A 21200-nucleotide genomic window follows, 5' to 3' on the forward strand; every position below is an offset into this window, starting at 1 on the left:
AGGTTTCTGTTTTGTTTTGGTCATTTTTGCCTTTTTCAAAAGCACTAGATGTTGGTTGCAGCCAAGGCTGGGTATTTTGACTGGGTGTGCCAGTGATTCTGCTGGGACTAAAACCCACAGGTCCCTGGTTAAAGGGTCTTGCACCTCTACTCAGGATCAGACCAAACACCACATTTGGGGTCAGGAAGGCATCTTACCCAATGGTCAGACTTTTTTTTCATAGATTATTTCATAGACATTAGGGCTGGAAGGGACCTCGGGAGATCATCGAGTCCAGCCCCCTGCCCAAAGGGCAGGAAGTCAGCTGTGGTCATAGGATCCCAGCAAGATAAGCATCCAATTTACTCTTGAAGGTGTTCAATGTAGGTGCTTGAACCACCTCCAATGGCAGGCTGTTCCAGGCCTTGGGGGCTCGGACAGTAAAGAAATTCTTCCTCATGTCCAGCCTGAAATGGTCTCGCAGTGGTTTATGACCGTTCGACCTCGTCATCCCTTGGGGCGCTCTGGTGAACAAACGTTTCCCCAGATACTGGTGGTCACCCCGATAAACTTATAGGTGGCCATCAGATCACCCCTGAGCCTGAGCTTTTCCAAGCTAAAGATCCCCATGGCCCAAGTCTCTTTCCTCCATAGTGCTAGCCAGTGTAGCACTGCCGAGCCTATAAGGAATGGACTGTAGAAAGTTTTGCATTCTTCTGGAGCAAGGGGTGTGGCCCTCTCCCTTGGATCTTTTTTAAAAATCTTTGCAGCAGCGTGACGCTAACCACTATCATTCCCCTGCTTTACCTGATGCACGTTACTGTGTTACGCCTTGCAGATGTGAACAGAGTTGACTGTCATTTTATCAATAAGTTAGCCAAGACTTGTGGGATGGTTTTGGGAGGTTTGATTCTGTTTCAGGTAGGGGATTGGACTAGATTACCTCGAGAGATACCTTTCAATGCTACCCTTCTATGATTCTGTAACATCTTAATTTACAAAAGCCCCTTATAGTAAAAACAGCATAGCAGTACAGTGAATAAAATATACCAGCAAGGTCATCAGATACAGCTCTCATGGAAAAACAAGCATGGAAAAACATCTAAACCCATAAAAAGCATTTTAGGCAAGGACCATGTCATGTTACACTTAGATGTGTTAAGTACATTTAAAATGCAAACAGCTATGTAGTCAAGTAGTAAGTCACACGCTAAGTGCAACTGTATCACAGTAAAGTTAGGACTTTTTGTGGAAGAAATCTCTCCAGATTGTATTAAGTACTACATGCTCAGCTATCAGACTGCTTCACAGAGATGATACAAACTCAAGACTCCATTGAGGTGCAGGAGCTGGGTTGACTGTTAGTCTCAACCCTGGCTTTGCACCCAAGTCTTGAACCAACTCCCCCATGGTGCTGGGCTGGGACCAACAACTAACAGTTGGTCCTAGCCACAACACTGCACCAGAGAGTCTTGAACCAACCCTGGTGTAGTGCCAGGGCTGGGACCAACAATCAGCTGACTGTCAGTCCCAGCCCCAGCATTGCCTCAGAGCTAGCTCAAGGCTGCAGCAGCAGAGACTCAGCTCACCCCATGGATCCATCGGTAAGAGCTCCCTTTGCCTGCCACCAGTGGCAGAGCGGGCTTACTTTGGCAGTCCCAGGTTGAACAGTGCTAGGAACAAAGCAAGGAAGGCATGGGCTCCAGGTATGGGGGTTGCATGTCCTCACAGGAACATATGCGAGCTGCAGCACCCAGAGTTGGGATCAGTTTGGAGGAGGAGAGGGGCTGAGGCACAGCTGGCTCCAGCCCTGTCTAGAGCGAGATGAGACTGTAGTAAGCATTACCATGTGACTGCTCTGAACATGTTCTAATTTTTAATATAGTGTGGCAATGTTTGCAATGATCTAAATAAAATATGTGCTAAGTGCCCCATATGACAAGGCCCTAACTGTTTTGCACAATAGACCTCAGAAGCATTGCTCAAAATTAATAAAATGTTTTTGGAAACATCTGTTCCATAATTGCAGAGAAAAAAACAAATATCATTAAGGTATGTGTTTAAGCAGGAAAATCAGAATCTGATGGTCAAGATGACAAAAGGTTTGTGGATTCCACATAAATTATCCAGAAATATTTCTCCTACAGTTACACACCATTAAATCTTGCCTAAAAAGAGAGATGTAAATTCATTCATGGCTTAAAGTAATGTCTCTTAGCCCATCACTTCAGAAGCTTTTTTTTATGTTGTTGAATACAAAACATTTAAATGGTATGTAAACATTTATATTCAGCAATTTTAATGCCTGAACATTGCCCCTAGTTCAGCACACAAGTTGCCTGCTCAGCACAAATTAAAGTAGACCCCAGCAAAACATACAAACTAATTGTCACTGGTTCATCAGTTTTACTAACATTAACAAAATGCATTGAAGTAAGATAACTCAAAATGTTGCGTGTGGAACAGCAAATAGTTCCAGCCCATTCAAATAAACGTAAACTCCATTAGGTAAATAATAAAATCCACAGAAGTCTAAAGGAATTTTCCATCTACCCTTCTTCCATGCTTTTTAACATTAAGTATAAATAAATTATTTTCCAGGTACTACAAATTGACAATTAATAATATTTAAATGTATGGTGTCCCACTAAATTTCACATCATGTTGCAAACATAACTAAGTTATAAAATTTGCTAACAGGCAAATAAGTCTTGGTCTTGGCATTTTCTATAGCTCCCATACCATCATAGGAGTACTTTCTATTGCTCCTGTCACCATCGTACTAGAACATTTTACAGATAAGCCTGTTCTCCCTATTTTTTCAAGCACTATTAGTTGAAACAATAGGTAGCCAGTGGATATCTCAATCTTCATTTGACCTCCTGCCTTCTCAGATGCAGTCTCCTCCCAGGAAGGTCAGCTCTACAACTCCTGAAAACTGGCCACAGCCACCATATTTCTCAGAAGTTAGCAAGGACAGTTCCAGCCAATACACCAATGCTGGCAAGAAGGTACGTACCATGAAACCGAGATAGCAAGTTTAGTAATTTTCCCAAAACCAGAGACTGAGCCAGTTTTGGAGCAAGAAACAGATTTTAGAAGTTCAGTTCCCTTAGCTCTGTACTTAAAACATGCTCTAAAGGACTGCACACTTCCCCATTTAAATCAGCAATTGATATCACTGCATTATCTTTACGTTCAATTCAGAAGAACAATACCATTTCTTAACCTTAATGTTTGCCAAAGCGTTAATCAATCTTTATGAAATTATGTGCCTGGCTTTGCACAAAAAAGAAAAGGAATGAAGGCTGCCTATACCTCTTAAGGTTTGGATGTTTAAAAGGCTGCAATACACTTGTAAGCAACTTGGAATTGTCTGGCAGAGATGAACAATCCCATGTGAGCTGGTAAATAATCAACAATCAATATAAGAACTCTCTAAGGAGAAAGCTACACAATACTGACCTAGATTACTGCATTCTGCTGACACAAGCAGTGTTTCAGCTATCATACACAATAACTGGAAAACTGTAAGATCAGGCCAGGAATTGGGATGTTGGGGATTTTGTTGTTGTTGTTAAGATGCAAAAGGTTTTTTTCTCCAAAATCTTGTAAGTATCACGTACAGGCAGAAAGGCAGAACAAATTAAAAACAATATCATCAGGGATCCAGTGCTGGCATTAAGAGGCATAAGCAGGAAAGATATCTACCATGGCCTGTTTCATGAAATGTTATGATATTGTTACACTAGCAGATAAAATTTAATACAATACCTTTCTTAATTGATATTTTTAGACAATTTATCTGGTGTTATGGTATAACTAATCATAGCTTTCCCCATGCTTTTCCATCTCCTGCTTAACCCATAAAAGGACCAAGAAACAGCATCTTTTTAATATATATTAAAGGCACATTTGTAAAGTGTTACAGTTACCATGTAAACCCAGGTAACTAAACACATTGTTTTCTCTCCATTTTAGCTTATTTGAAAAAAATGTAACAAGTGAATTTGTAACTCCATGCCTCCCTAATCAATTTTGTTTAACAACAGAGTGAAAGATGAAAGCAGTAATAGTTACAATAGTTCCTAGTTACAATATTATTGTGTCAGCTCAGGTACCTCATTCATATGGCATGAACAAACACAAATAAACACACTCATTAAAAATAATAATCTAATTTTGCTCCTATTTTTCCATATGTATTATATTATCTAGTTCTGTCAAAAACATATGAAATAATTTGAAATCTATTTTAATGGGCTACAACATTTCCGAGCATTTTCGTGTTTAATAAACAGGAAGCAAAGGGTGCTATGAAATGTATTTTAATACTAAGGTATATTTTATTACATATATTGAGTGAAATTTATAACTGACATATATATAGTCAAAGGACTTGGGATTTATACTGACTCTCAGTCCCAAAACATTTCACCATTCTGGCCATTATAGATACAAAAAGTATTTGGAAAATTTCAAATACTTCAACTGATGATTAACACTGTGAAGTCACTTTACTTCCTTATACAATATACAACACTCCAACTACCCCAATATATACTACATATATTATGTAAGTAATTACCCTTTAATGACATCTTTCTTCATGTACTTGATAGGAAGGAGTCCTCAAAAACACAGAAAGGCATCCTCCCTCACACATCAACATCTAGCCAAGAACCAGGATTTTTACAACTGATTTTGCACTGGTATGAAGAGAATGAAACCCCCACCCAACCTCAGTGTACCCACTAGCACCACATTTGAATTTGATACTTAAAATTACCTTAAACTAAGGTCTTCCATGTGGTAGTTCACTACACTGCCTACTCAACTATTGAGCTAATTAAATATATCAATTTAAAAGCAATCAATTTGAGTAGTCAGTGCCTTATCAATTCTTTATTACAGATGCGAGTTTCACATTAAAAGTGAAGACCTACCTGAGTATTTTAAATGCATATTGATGTTTCCATTACTTTCATTAGAGTCAGTGTCTATGTATAGATTACATAGAGCACTGGATCATGTAAAGGCCTTTTACCTCTTGAAACCTACTTATCAATCTCATTCACAATTATAGTCAATTCTGCCTAGAATCATGAAGTTCTGCTATTACAGAAGATTCTCAAGGTCTTCCAGTTTCAAGCATTTAACCCAGCTTTTCTTCCTGATTGCTAACCCCACAGGTCCATGTTTGGATTCTAAGTACATTTGTCATCTCATTAGACAGCCTAACATATAAACAAATTGTGTAGTTTCTTTCTCTTTTTCTTTTGCGGGGGGGATGGATTGTTGTCCATAAAGAACATCTCAACCTGCAAAGTGGCTCTACATTTCCTGTTCATCAAAGAATGCTAAACAATGCTTCTTAAAGTCCATGCTTTTTAACAGTAAACAGAAAAAATATTGCAGAACAGTAATAACATTTTATACTGAAACATTACATACTTCTTGATTTAGTTAATTATCCATATGCTATATATGAAAAGAATAGAAAAAATATATGCAGCACATGGAAGATTTCAATTTAAATGCTGGCATGCTATTCCTTTTCTGTAAAACATACTAATTTAAGAAAAAACAAGGTGCCACTTTGGGGGCATATTTAATATTTTACCCAATATTACCAGGATTTCAGAGAAACTTAAAGGAGATTAAACTTTATCTTGTTCATTTACATGAGCCTCCTTTTTATCTTCCCCTCCCCTGACTCCTGAATACATAGTTTGCCACTAAGAAATGATCAAAGGAGACATCTAATTTAGGGATTATTTTTGTAAATGACTTACCAGTTTAGCAACTTTTCCATAATCAATCCATCTGATGGTGGCAAAGTTTGTTGACTCTGCACAGTTGAACCCATGGTTAAATCCTGCATGGTATCCATATGGGAAGGTGATCATGAATTCCCCTGCCTCTTGGGTGATCTACATAACAAGAAAAGGAAGCAAACACCATAGTTTAAAACATGTTTTTAAAGAAATGAGAATTATATTTGCTGCAATGGCTATATCAGAAGAGCCATATGCCCATAGTACTCAGTCTTGAGTAAAGGCCAATAGTACTGAATGCATCCAGGGAATTATTACTGAATATATTTCAAAAACAATTCTTGGTAGCTACACACTTCCACAGAAGTAGGACAGAAGTTTCTGGACAGATCTGAATTCAGAGGATCTTTGTTAGCAAATCCTAAGGTACAGCAAGTAGACTGCCCAAGATGTGGGATGGCCACACAACAAATATATGTCCCTGGCTATAGCAAGAAGGGAAGTGTAATCCAAACAGCTGCTGCTAATTCACCCAGTGCTGGGAGCATAGAGTAAGGGCTAGCTAAACTAGTGTACCCCTTGATCTCAAGTAGCCTCCTTACACTGGCAGCATAGTTACTCAGTGATCCTTGGGGAGGGTGGAAGGAGAGTTTCTCCCCCCTTTCCCATCTCCACACATCACTTCAGTACCTGATCCATTTAGTTTAATTAGATTTAAAAGGTGTAATTGATGGCACACTCTAAAAACACAGAGATAGCAGGATTAAATTTAAGAGCTAATTTTGCATAAAACCTATTACCAACAATGAGACAAACTACAAAGAATCCAGCCTGACTAACAGAGGCCAAGGTGAGTTCCTAGGGCTTGTGGTTAAAGAAAATACCTTTTCACTGCAAACTGAATGCATTTGATAGGGAAACCCAGTGGGATGCAATAAACACAGGATCCCATAAAGTAACTTTTTCCAAGCTCTGGCATTCCTTCACCCAATTTTTCCTTCTCTTTCCCCCCTCCCCTTCCTTCTCTACTCATTGTTTTCCTAATTTCCACCTATTTACATTCTCACTGATCTCCTGTCACACTTTTATCTTTTTCATTCCTTGGAGATCTCAAAACAACAGCAGAGTGTTCATATGCCTGAAGAAGGGTACTTGTGCCCAAAATCTTGCAAAGAACTTTGTTCCAGCTACTCAGTTGGTCTAATAAAAGACAGATATCACATCTACCCAAAGAATCTTGCCTGCCTATGTCCTAACCTTTGCAAAATTAAAAATCTCATCCCTAACACTATTAATCCAAGAATTAACACTTATCTTAATCTTGCTTTTTTTTAAATACAGGATTTAAGCTATTAAAAGGATTTTGCTATGCTTGTCCAGAACACAAATCTAGAAGTCTCCATTCAAGGGTCTGACAAACAGCCTAGTACCAAAACTATAGAGGTTTGAGATAAAGGACTCAAACAGTAATGGGGTCACTATACTGAAGTTTTGTTGTCACTTTAGATCGGGGCAGGCAATTATTTCAGGTGAAGGGCCGCTTATTGAGTTTTAGCAAGCTATCAAGAGCTACATAACAGGCAGCCAGGGGCAGATAAATATTAATTTTCTAAATTTTTAGGGGCCCCACAGGCCGGATAGAATGACCTGGTGGGCCTGCCTCCACTTTAGATGGTAAACAAGGATTTAGCCAAAGGATCACTTGGTTTTTATCAAATACAGTGATTCACTGCAAAGAGCCTGAAGCTCATTCACCAAGATGAAGCAGCAGCTAGAAAAAACTAGGCAACTAAAAAGACACAAATATATGCTGTACAGCATCATTAATATAAACCATATCCCAAAACATCAAACAAAAGTAAATATCAGGCAGCAAACAGTATGTCTAATACATTAAAGGAAACATGATGTAAATTAACAACAGTAGACAGGATCTTCTTAGCATCTGCATATGCTAGCTGGATGTGCTGTACTCCAAGGGAGATTCATGTAAAGAAGGACAGGGGACACTACCTGCCATTGCCAGGGGTCACATAAGTCAGGAGCAGTTTCAGTCTCCCCTTAAATCTCCAGTAAAGCTCGGCCATTAAACCAGTGGTTCTCAACCTTTCTGGACTCAAGGCACCCCTCATTATACTCACGGTACCTCTCAGAAAATGCCAGCACCTAGTTTTGCCTCATTTTTTTGACTATGGAAAAATAGTAGAACTCATAAAGGACACAACAGGTCAGAATGCTTTTAACACCGTGGATTTCTACTTGATAGCTCTGGGTTTATCTTGCAAATCATATTTGTACACCTAACAGTAGTAATATTGTGTGGCACCTTGCAGCTCTCTTGAAAGCATCTCAGGACACCCTGGTTTAAAATCACTGCATTAACGATGCAGCGGAGATGCACTGATTGTAGGCTGCTCTAGAGATTCCCTAATCGCATCCTTTTGTTAGTTAGCTAAGAGGAGGTACATGCTGGCCAAAACCGATTTCAATTTAAGATTTTTTTTTTCAGTAAAAACCAAAAAATTCAGTTAGTTAAGTTTTCTAAATCTACCAAAACTAGGTTGCATTTCTAAACTTCTATAGGAAATGTTTTATTACCATTTAATGTCTTGAACTCTCAACCCTTACTTTAAAAAAAAAGTTGTACTTAACTTCTGCATTCAAATCCCCATCTTCAAAACACTGATCTTACAACCCAATGGATGCTGTGCCTGCATTCTGTGTTTATGCTGTGCAATAAGATATTCACATGGGTTACCTGGATCTGGGTATATTTTTTATATTGCCACCATCATTACCATTCTTTAGAGTATAACGGACCCTCTATCCCCCAAAATTAAAAAGAAAAAAAAACTACACTGGGTTTAAGTAATATTAAATGTACATACACATACTAAATATATTATATATACTACATATGATATTTAGCATTACTTAATCCCAGTGTAGATTTTTGATATACATTATAAGAATAAAATTAATAAGAAAATTACACTGGGGTTAAGAGAGACAGAGAAATGTATGCAAGTAATATACACAAGATAAATTCAGGAATTGCTGACACCAAGAATATTCTCTCTGATACAGCCCTTCAATCCAGTTTGAAAACTCCAATCATGATCTAAATATGTGCATTTGTGTCCGTGTGCACGTGCGCATGCACACACACTCTGTTTATACATAAATACATGTTTTGTATAAACTTGTTTCATGTTCTTTCTGGAACCACAGAATTATTTACTGTTTATGAACGTAAATTTTGTCTATATATACATCTACATATGTACACACCTGCGTACAAATTAAATTAAAAAAGAAAAAATTACACTGGGGTTAAGTAGTACTAAACATATATACATATATAAAAAAAAATTTTAAAGCTACACAGGGATTAAATAATATTAATATAACACACACACACACACACACACATGCAAATATACAATTAGTATTACTTAACCACAACGTAGTTTTTTTCATTTTTGTTAGATAGACAGATATCAGGGGCAGGCAATTATTTCAGGCAGAGGGCCGCTTACCAAGTTGTGGCAAGCTGGCGAGGGCCCGCATGGGTAGCCCCGCCCCTTGATCATCATCTTGGGACCAGTGTCCCAATGGCTTGGGACCAATGTCCCAGGGCCAGCACTGGTGGGGCCCAGAGCAGGGCGCAGGCTGGCAGGGGTCTGTGAAGCCGGGCTGGGCTGCACCAGCAGGGAGAGGGGGGAGTTGGCCCTGCTCCATAGAGCCCCTGCCAGCCCAGGGCCTGCACTCCCGCCGCCCTGCTCTGGGCCCTGCTGGCACTAGCGCTGGGACACAGGTACAGGCCCTGCTCCCGCACCCACTCACTCCCAGTGCCCCACCAACCCTGCGGTACAAGCGGGGGGCAGTGCACAACCCCAACCCCCCGCTTGCCAGCACAGGAGGGAAAAGCAGCCCCTTGCCTGCTCTGTGGCCAGGACTCCCTTCTGCAGCTGCTCGCAGCCCACACGAGGCTGTCCTGAGCAGGCAGGCACAGGCAGCCCCAGGCAGACTGCAAGAGGCTGCAGTGTGGGGCGCCAGCCACGGGGCAGGCAAGGGGCCACTTTTCCCCATGCTCAGCACTGGCTTGTAACCTGCTCGCACTACTAGCCTGCTCCCCACACCAGCTCCAGGCTTGCCCATCGGGGCTGCGCTGCAGCAGCGGCAGCAGCCCCCCTGCTTGCTGGCAAACACTGCCCAGTGCAGCAAGCGGGGGGGGCCACAGCTGCTGCCACCACCACCGCGTGCAGCCCCGACAGGCGAGCCCAGAGCCAGTGCAGGGCCTCGGCTGGCAGTGGGGTGGGTTACAAGCTGGTACTGAGCACAGGAAAAGTGGCCTCTCACCCACCCCATGGCTGGCTCCCCATGCTGCAGCCTCTCACAGCCCACATGGGGCTGCCTGTGCCTGCAGCAGGGAGCTCCAGGCATGGGGCAGGGGAGGGGCTGCTTTTCCACACGCTCTGCACCAGCTCGTCCCCTGCCCTTCCCCCACCCCTTACCTGAGGTGCTGGCACTGGGGCAGCCACATGGTCCCAGGCTTCCAGCTGGGGGGGGCAGGGCCGGGGGGGACAGGGCCAGGTGGGCCCTGCTGTTGAAGTAGCCCTCCAGGGCTTCCCCTGGGCCCTACTGCCCTTGGTTCCTGTCATCTCTGACAGGAACCAAGGACATATGAATTTTAAATTTTCCAAATTATTTTTAGGGGCCCCGCAGGACACATTGAATGGCCTCGTGAGCCAAATCTGGCCCATGGGCCATATTCTGCCCACCACTGCTATATATATGTATATCTGTCTATCTACACACACACATTACAGTTTCTCTTCAAATCATACTTTTCACTTAACCCCAGTGTTCTTTCTTCTTAATTTACATATATTAATATATACACATGATCAAATTTTCCATTCATAATCAGTAAGTCATTCTGAGGTTCCATAAGGCACGTGCATCAAGTGTATACAAAAGATATGCATTTGTGTGTGTAAACATACAGTGCACACACACGCACGTGCACGCGCACGCACACACACACACACACAAATGTACACACTGGGATCATGACTGGAGTTTTCAAACTGTATGGCAGGACTGTATGACAGAATATTCTCGACGCCAGCAATTCCTGAATTTATCTTGTCTCACACTCCCACCGATGACAGTTTAGCAGGTGTTCTATTGCAATAAGCAGCAGTTCAGCTGTCACCTGGTAGGCGTAGGCTGGCTTATCAGCATTCAGCACGTTTTCAGTTCTATCACTCCAAGCTGCAAGAGATCACAGCCCGATTCGTTCTATTCACTTTCTCACTGAATCCCATTAATTACAACTGCACTTGGGTACAGCCTGATTCCTCCTAACACTAGGTGACAGAACTAAATTTATTCTATTTAACTATTTCCAACATTTTTTAAAGTAGAAAATGGGAAAATCCAAGATACAGAAATTAGGCAATCAACCTTGTTGCTTTCACGTGTGCCACCCGGCCCCCAAAACAACCTGACGATATTAAAAGCAACTCTGCTGGCATCCAGCTACATATTACCCTTTATATTACTATCATTGCTATATATTGAAAAAATATATTGCTCAGAACAATGTTCAATAAGAACAAAACAAAGGATCTAAATTGTAGGGTTTTATTGAACAAAAGGGTATGAAAAGACTCTGTAGTTACCTGTATACTTTAAAAACTGCGTATAGTACCTGCATTTCCTTATGATAATACATCATTCAAAAAAGCAACTATTTTTGTGTTTATAATTTTTCCAGTACAGCTCATTCAAAGGGAGGCAGCACTTTTTTTTTATTATTCTACCTGCCTTCATTTTTCCAATTTAGAGATATATTGTACTTAAATCAACCAAGTGAATTAACTTCCCAAAAAGCACACAGCAAATTAGTGGCTCTATCCTTTAATAGAAGTCCAACTTGCTCTTGGCTTCTTTGTTGATTTCCCATGCACATCTCTAAATCACACAATCGTTAGCAACAACAGTGCAGTTCATTTTTATTCAAAATATAAGCATTGACTAGTGCTATAGTTGGTCCAACTCTAATAATAGTACTGCTACTAAAAGTTCGTTTGCTTTTTGCAGGTATTCATTATTGCTGACTCAGTGATCATTTATCTTTTTATACCTACTTCAAAATACAAATCCAGGAATGTTCAACATGATACTGAATTGTTGATAATGTTGATAATCTGAGAGGTGTCAATTTAAAAATATTTCTCTCTTCAGTTATGGTGCTTGCTCAGGACCAAGGAGACCATGTAAGCCAAACCAGGTTTAGCTTCTAGACCAAGGGAGGGTTTTCTCACATATTACACATAGGACATGTTTTATTTAAATTGTAGCAAGGATTACTATGAGCTAGGAAGTCTTCTGAGTAGTCGCATGGTAATGATTACTACAGTTTAAAAAAAACCAAACATATCCAAAACAGCATAGCCCTTGAAGATGCTGCGAGGGCTGGGAGTAACCAACAGCTGTTTGTCACTCCCAGCTCCTCCACCGCACTGGAGCCAGAACCCCCCTAGCATGGGAAGCCAGTTCACAGCTCCAGCAGGGTGTAGGGGCTAGAAGTGACAAACAGCTGTTTCTCATTCCCAACCCCCAACACAGGAGCCTTGAACATGCTCCACTTTGTCACATTCAGCCCCCCACTACACCACAATGTCTTGGTAATACTATCTCTGGAGAAGTCAGGCATTGTATCAACCTGTGTGAGGTAATATGACCTGGAGACACTCCTCACTGGAAAAGTCTTAACTATGCTAACCTTGGGTTGCACTTAGCACATTTTAATGCTTGAACGCTAGCATTTTATGTGCAGTTATCACAGTGCATAACATACAACAAGGCCTTAAGATTCCAGTCCTTTAGTCTTTCACCTTTCATAGTTTTCTGTGGTCCTGACTCAAGAAGCTAATATACAGTTCAGCTCCTGAGAGATGGACTTCATCTTCGCTCTGGGTGATCCAGTGCAACCCACAGTTCAAAGCAACACCCCAGACAATCTATTCAGTAAAGGCACTGATCAGGGCAAAGGCCATCCAGGGAAGTTCACTGTCCCCTCCAAAGGGGGTGAATCCTCCTTTGAGATTAACCCTATCTGGGCTCCATCTCCAATCAAGGCGACAGACCTAACTACCCCTAAAGATATTAAGCTGGTCCCCTTCCAGTCTCTCCAGGTCCCCAACGCTTCTCCACCTCTTCCAGTCCCCAAAATCTTTTCCCCAGGAACTGCCAGGCTGCTTTTTTCCAGCCTGCTCTCCTATTGTCATGTTAAATCTTTTCTGGACACCTCTTCATTGCTGAGCATCTCAGCTTTTTGGATATATAAACAAAACACCGTTCAAGGCTCTAATGATACTTGAGGTGCATCAGGTCTTGTATGGCAGATAGCCAGCCCTGGAACTTAACCTCTCTTTCTTTGTGCACAGGGGAAGGAGGAAGGCTGAATTATACAATTATAAAAATACATTTGTCATAAAAATAGCACAATAAAACACCTAGTCCATCATACCTTTCAATCGACTTCCAAATGCATCTTCCAGGAATGTTCAAAATGATACTAAACTGTTGATAATTTATGCCATAAGTCAATTTAAAAATGTATTATCTCTTCAATTATGTTACTGTACTAGAGAAGGTAGCACAAATTAGGCTTGACAATACAGAATATAACATGGCTTCCAAGATAAACAGGGGAATAAGTTTCAAGTAAAATATTGCTTTTCCTTACTACGTGTCTTAATATATCACAAATCTAAATTGGAAAAAAAAGATGGAAGGCCCTATATTGTAATATATTCTAGAGTATGAGAATGAAAAACTGAGTTTATGTATAGAGATCCTCCAGCTACCTATAAATAAATACTTCACATATATGAAAAGAAACCTCAGTACTAACCAAGAAATGAATTATCTTTATTTCTAATGGGTTTATTCTGCAAACGAGGTGTGTATGAAAAATACATAAGCTTATTGTCCAGCTCCTCCATAATCATAACTATGTAGCAATCAGAAGGTTTCTAAATCTCAACATAATATAAGTTGATCAAGGGCTGATATACAATACACCTACACCTGGGAGCTGCTGAACAGTTTTTGGCTTAGCATGACTGCTTTAAGAAAAAGGTCAAAAGCACTTCAACTACTTGGCCCCCACATGGAGTACAGACTTAGTCACAAGTGAAAAAGCTTTTAAAGGTGGGGAGAAGTTAGGTTTATGGTATGAAAAATAACGTGGGGAAGATGTAGAGTACTTTAAATGCTTTTGCAAACAGTTAAGTATTGAATCCTTTTCCACTACTGCTATTTTTAAGTTTTTTCCATTCTTCTACAACATTTGAAATGGTCATAGTTAAGCAGTCACTCTGAGTCAGTTACTACCTACCAGAACAAAATAAAATAACCCTCTGTGCACTGCATTTTGTAAAAACAATTATTCAAAAAGAGCAATTCTGTTTGTGTTTATCGATACACCTGGAAAAAAACATTAACATTTTTAATTAGAAAACTCTGAAAGTTTCAATCCATTCTGTATTTTCATCTGAAACTTGTTCCATATTATCCATAATGTTACATTGTTCTACATTAAGATAAAGTGACAAGTGTGGCAATAGAAAGGTTTAGTTGGAAAAATATGTATGCCCATACAACATAATCTAATATAACTACCTAAAAGTGCTCAAAATTCAAATAAATAGAGTTGTAATAACCCTTAATAAATTTGTACTTATCAAGTATAAAAATATATTAAACTATATTCTATTAAACTTCAGAAAAGGTTAGATTGTAAAAAGCTTAACTTTGCCTGTCTCAACAGTCTAAAGTGGGGATGGAAGGTCTGGGCAGGCCCCACTCCTCCATACTCCTGCCTAGACACCATGATCACTAGACTCTCCTGCACACACCATAATCCAGAAGGATAAACAGTTGCCTACTACTATAGCTATACATACTTTGACATTATGCACAAACACACCATTTTCAAATACATTCTAACATACCTTGTCAAAAGGAATTCCATATTTTTTCAATATTGAGGGAGAAATCAGTGTCATTTTGTGGCGAAGGAAAGCATCACATCCTTGAGAGCTGCTTGGGAAGAAACCTAGTAAGGCAAAATTAGCAAAGTCAGATCTGTTTTAATTAAAACAAGGTCAGTAAACATTCTTGTACAGCAGACTCATGACTGCATATTTCTCTAGATTCTTTTCCTATTGTTACTAGTTACTGATGTATCTGAATAAAAACAGAAATATTCTTCAATAGATATTAGTCTTTCTGACCTTCAGATTCTATTTTTTGCCATATTTTTACGATAAAAGTGATGTAAATACTTCAACTGTAAACTGGGCCTACCTATTGAATACATTCCTATCCTCTCAGAAGGCTTTGTTAAAGAGTTATCTTAATTATTTAACAACATTATTTATATAGAGTTTGGAGGTTATGGAGGCAGGACCATACTTAATTCCTTTATTGATGCTCAACAGCTAGAGAAAGATGCATCATACCAAAACTGGCCATTGACAGCACTGACAATTTGAACCACGGGGCTTCTAATGGGGTAACAGTGCTGTGTCCGCAGAAAACAACTCTTGTAATAAGTCAACTAGGAAATGGCAATATTTTCATTTTAAACAGTCAGGGTTTAATTCATACCATTCACATCAATTCATTCCTAGCCCCTCTAAAAGCATTCTGTTTGACCTCAGACAAGTCATTTTACTATTCTGCCTTTCACTTTCCCCCTATGTGAAAATGTTAAGTCCTTTGTTTTTTCTTTTTCTTTTTGCTTTATTTTACAGAAGTGTTATTTAAATATTCACTATCATCATTCATAGATTCACAGACGCTAGGGTCAGAAGGGACCTCAACAGATCGAGTCTGACCCCCTGCCCTAGGCAGTAGAGAGTGCTGGGGTCAGATGACCCCAGCCAGATGCCTATCCAGCCTTCTCTTAAAGACCCCCAAGGTAGGGGAGGACACCACCTTCCTTGGAAGCCCATTCCAAATTTTGGCCACCCGTACCGTGAAGAAGTTATCCCTGACATCTAGACTAAATCTGCTCTGTCAGTTTGTGACCATTGTTCCTTGTTACTCCAAGAGGCGTCCTGGTGAACAAAGCATCACCAATCCCTCGCTGCGTCCCCCTAAAGAATTTGTGGGTGGCCACAAGATCACATCTCAGTCTTCTCTTGCGGAGGCTAAAGAGGTCCAGGTCCCTCAGTCTCTCCTCATAGGGCCTGTCCTGTAAACTCCTAAGCATGATTGGTCCTCCTCTGGTGTGCTGAATATTTTTGTGCCACAGGTGCAACGTATCCTTCTTGCACTGCATCCTATTGTGTACTGTCCACTTTTCTAACCTGTCCAGGTCTACCTGGAATCATTCCCTACCTTCCAGAGTGTGCACTTCACCCCACAATTTAGTACAATCCACAAACTTGGACAGTTACACTTCACACCCATATCCAAGTCACTGAAGATATTGAAGAGTACAGGTCCAAGGACCAAACCCTGCGGGATCTCACTACCCACATCCTTCCAGGTCAATACTGACCCATCTACTACCACTCTCTGGGTGCAACCGCTGAACCAATTTGCCACCCACCTGACCATGTAAACATTTATGCCACAGCCTCTTTATTTATTTATGAGAATAGGATCAGATACCGTATCAAAGGTCTTGCTAAAATCCAAGGAAACAACATCCACCTCTACTCCTGCATCTAAGCATTTTGTGACCCTGTCATAAAATAAAACCAGTTTGGTTGGGGATGATCTACCTGCTACAAATCCACGCTAGGTTCCCTGCTGCATTATTTTTCCCCACTGGACTCCCACATATATGATCCTTCATTATCTTTTCAAAGACCTTTCCAAGGATGGAAGTGAGACTGACTGGCCTATAATTACTCGGCTCCTCCTTCCTCCCCTTCTTGAAAATAGGGAGCACATTGGCCCTTTTCCAGTCCTCCAGGACCTGATACAGGAACCACTGCCAGGCCAGTCGTTTTGCTGTGACACCGGCCAATTCCTTCAGTACTCTCAGATGCAGCTCATCCAGGCCTGCTGACTTGAACATATCCAGTCCATCCAAGTGACTCTGCACACTGTTAGTAACAGTCTACTCTTCCTGCTCATTTCTTTCAATGATGTTACAAACTGGTTGACCTGGACATTCAGGTTAACGAACATCAGACGGAGGGATGAATTCAAAGGCAGGCTTCAACCTTTATTAATTTAACACTGTTGTTACGTACTCACTCCCTGCTCTCACATACCAGACATTTAACTTGGTCCAGTACTCCTATTAAGTAAGTACAAACTTAAAGTAGACCTTCCAGAGCCTATACCCAAGAACCAGGTTACTTCCAAATCCTCTTCGGGAAGCGGTAGAGCTTGCCAAAATGAAATTCTCAGGCTGACAAGACATCAGATCTCTTTTTCTTCTACAGGAATAAGTTCCACTTGCAAAACTCGTGCCTTATCTCTCTGGGACCTATTTGGCCTTTATGCACACTAGACATGAGTTATAGCCTTACCTCCTCCAACATGATTAAATTTTCAAGTTCTTTTTATTTCAACTGTGTCTCCATGATATTGTTAGGGAGGTGGAAAAGAAAATCCAGACTTCAATCAATTTGACCAAATCAAAAATTCTTTCCTAATTCCAAACCAGATAAGTGACTCACACCCTCCTGAAAACACTGCTACTACACTGAATGCTAAAGAGGTAGAGTAGGGCAGGCAGTAAACAGGGACAAGAAGCTCTTGAAAACCCAGGAGAGGCATATTAAATATTGAAGGGAGAGGGTGATTTGAAAGTCAAACAACCAAGCAAGTGTCCCATGGGTCCCAGCTAAAGAAAGAGCAGAGGACCTGAGGAGGCAGAAGAGCAGCCTGCCCCTATATTGTTAAACATGAATTCTCCTATTCCCCTCAACTCTATCCAGGCACTATGTTACACTCCTTGCTTTCAAATCAGCATCCCTTTCAGCTGACGAAAGCACAAAGGGAACATTTGCAATGTCAAGGCATATTATAATGAAAATGAACTTTAGTGCTTCAAAGACTGGATTGTAATGTTAATGAACCAAGCAAGAGAAGAAGGCTGATGACGGACAGTTTTTGTTTACACCAAGTTACTCAATAATCAACGATGAGAAAAATCTTTAGTCAAACATCAAATACTAGCACTTATCATTAGAAGACCTACTGTGGATCACTGACGTTCAGAAATTTAGCAATTAGGTACATATGATATTAAAATACCAACTATATAACATTTCCAAATAGTTCATTTTGGCAAATTCAATTTTGTTTTGATTTATTCATACTATGAAGTATTTCTTGAACAATCACTTACATTTTAATGGTATTAATAAATTACTGCACTTACATACTCTGTCAGCCAATGATCTCTCAACCAATGACACTACTCCCCATTATTACAGTGAGGCAAAGGTAGGTTAAATGGCTTTCCATGCAAACAGGAAAGGTCTGGAGCAAATTCAGGCACCAAACCCTGGAGCACTTACTCCCAGCCCTAGCCTTTTAAATGTAGATTTCACTTTAGCAGTCTGCCATTAGAAAGGGCAAAAGGATTACTTTTTTGTGAAATTTATAGGTTTGTAAATCAGAGGTTCAACTGCAAAGAAGAGTGGATGAAAAGGAGAAAAGGTAGCAGGGACTGATAAAATCCTAGACTTCATAAACTTGGTTATAAGGTGCTTTTTACAAAAATAAATAAAAACAAATGTCTGCTATATAAGGCTGACTTATATGAATAAAGCATACTCCCCCCCACCCTTTTTTCATCTTTGTACAACAAATAATAGCCACTCTCATTTTTCTCCACTCTGGTGGATGTTGCTTCTAACATACACATGTAGAAAGGAAGTAAGAGGAAATGAGTTAGGATATGGTGTCACTTGATTATAAAAATCTGCTCAGGACAATAAAGCATGGCATGGCATGGCAAGGCAAAAATAAGACATGAAACAACACATTTCAGTACCCACTAAAAGTTTTTCTTTAAAGGACTATACAATTCATGAAATAATTAAAAACAAATGCACGCACACTAAGAGCTATTTCTTGGCAGTATATTTCAAATGAACGCATCAATCTTAAAATCTGTAGTTTTGTACTACATTCAATGAATTAAATTTTAAATTAAAATCAATAAAGAAAGAAGAGTCTATTTAAATTCTTTTTTTATATGGATTTGTAATCAAGGCCAGAACAAATGTGGTGACTGGTCATAACTTAATTTAAATTGAAAAACCAGTGAAGGAAGGTAATGTGCAGTATATTAAATACTTCGTATTAGTTTGGAATTTATATTTACAATGAACCACTGAAATTATGCCTTACATCTTCCCAATAAAACACATCATGTATAATACATAATATACTTCGTGTTCCGAATTTCAGCTTAATTTCAAATGTACTGAAAACTAAAGAAAAAAATTTCATAAACAGGAGTCTAAAGTAAGGCATCCAAATTCACATTTAGGCACATACATATATGAATTGATTTTTGGAAACGCTAAGTGCCCAACAGGCCCAAGATGCTCAGCAACTTTTAGGTGCCTACATGGGATGTAAATGAATAACTTCAGGCACCTAGTCATGACAAGAACTTAATAAATAAGGTCACCTGTTCCAACAACGACCAAGATCATTTTCAGTTTTAACATCAAGTTTCACAAGTATTCATATGGAAAGAAAACCATTTGAAAATACATCCTGTTTTTAGTACACAAAGAACACATGAATAATATTTTTCCAAGGAGCAGAAAAACATCCCAAGCATTAAAGACAGAAATGTAAGTGGATAAAAAAGGTAGAGGTTACCAGTCATTCTTGTAAATTGCTACAGCTGTGAATTTCAGTGAGGAGAGCTTTAAACTCAGTTCACCCAGGGATGGAGACGAAAGCCCAGAGGTTAGTAAACAGCCTGGAGACCTGGATAAAAACTAGAGAGGAAGCAATAATGAGAACCTTAGCATTGTTCTCAAGGAGAGGAGAGGACAGTCAGTTAGACTACCGAAATGTTTATACACTAATGCAAGAAGTATGGGGAACAAACAGGAAGAACTGGAGGTCCTAGTACAATAACAGAATTACGATGGTAGAGAAGTCAACCAAGGGGAAGGTCTTCTCGACTTGGGGAACAAGACAAACAGCCTAGAGAACTGGTTAGGGATTACTTAGAGAAGGTAGATGTTTTCAAGTCAGCAGGGTCAGATGGGGTGCACTCAAGGGTACTGAAGGAACAAACAAAGGTAATTTTGGAGCCATTGGCTACCCTTCTTGAAAACTCGTGGAGGTAAGGTCCTGGATGACTGGAAAAGGGCAAAATAGTGCACATCTTTAAGACAGGGGAGGAGGACAATTCTGGAAACTAGACTAGTCAGCTGGACCTCTATACCTGGAAAGATCATGAAACTGGTCCTCAAAGAATTCTATTATAAAAGCCTAAGTCTGCCTGTCTGTCCATAATGCGCTCTGATTGGCTGACAAAGAGCCACTGTGGTGGATGGAAAAGAGAAGACGAAGGGTGGGTTTGATATCTTGACGGAAAAGAGAAGACTAAGCGTGGGTTTGATAAGTCTTCAAATACCTAAGGGTGATTATAGAAAGGATGGAGACGGGACTTTTCACCATGGCTGTAGGGCACAAGACTAGAAGCAACAGACTCCAAGCTGCAGCAGGAGAAATTTAAGATGGAGATTAGGAGGAACTTTCTGATAAGAGTGGTAAGACACTGAAACAGGCTACCTAGAAAAGCTGTGGAATCTCCATGCTTGGAAACTTTCAAAAGCAGGTTAGACAGACACTTGGCTTGGATATTTTAGTCAGGGATGATCCTGACTTGAACAGGGGGATAGACTGACTAGACCAGATAACTTCATAAAATCCCTTCTAGCCCTACTTTCCTATGATCCTAATACATTGGACTTACAATGGAGAATCAACACTAGTGTCAAAGATCAAAGTCTTTGATTTCAGATGCCGATGGCAAAAGGTCAGATGGCAAAAGGTCAGAAGCTAACACAACAAACTCTGCATTTGTAATTTATCCCTCTGTATTAACAGTGCTGCATATACACACACCTGTCTGTGCCTCATTTCAAATTACTTGAGTTCCCACACAAGAGAAAGACACTAACCTTGAACAAATTGCAGCTTGGTACCATGACGGCAAAAAAAAGATATCGGTACCCATGGTGACCAGATAAAAATGAAACTAATTTAATGAAGTTGTAAAATTAAATAATATGCTACGTGCGCCATCCTGTGACCAAACAGAACCAGTACCACCCAAGTAAAAATAACCCCCCTTTTTTCTGAAACCTGAGCAAACAAAGAAAGCACAAGTGCCAACTCATTAATTATTTATGCTAG

At 40.1% G+C, this 21200-nt stretch overlaps 1 protein-coding gene across 4 annotated transcripts in view; it reads right to left on the reverse strand.

Moving 5' to 3' along the window:
* Positions 1-21200, reverse strand: part of KDM4C (lysine demethylase 4C) — a 459581-nt gene that overhangs the window by 334279 nt on the left and 104102 nt on the right. For all 4 annotated transcript variants that reach the window (XM_019555111.1, XM_019555112.1, XM_019555113.1 and 1 more), the window contains exons 8-9: positions 14789-14892; positions 5775-5912 (exon numbers count right to left, since the gene is read on the reverse strand). In XM_019555111.1, the coding sequence (XP_019410656.1) occupies positions 5775-5912; positions 14789-14892 (242 nt within the window). The remainder of the gene's footprint in view (positions 1-5774; positions 5913-14788; positions 14893-21200) is intronic.

The sequence above is a fragment of the Crocodylus porosus genome, unplaced genomic scaffold (assembly GCF_001723895.1).
Source record: "Crocodylus porosus isolate Cpor-Errol unplaced genomic scaffold, CroPor_comp1, whole genome shotgun sequence".
NCBI classification, from domain to species: Eukaryota; Metazoa; Chordata; order Crocodylia; family Crocodylidae; genus Crocodylus; species Crocodylus porosus.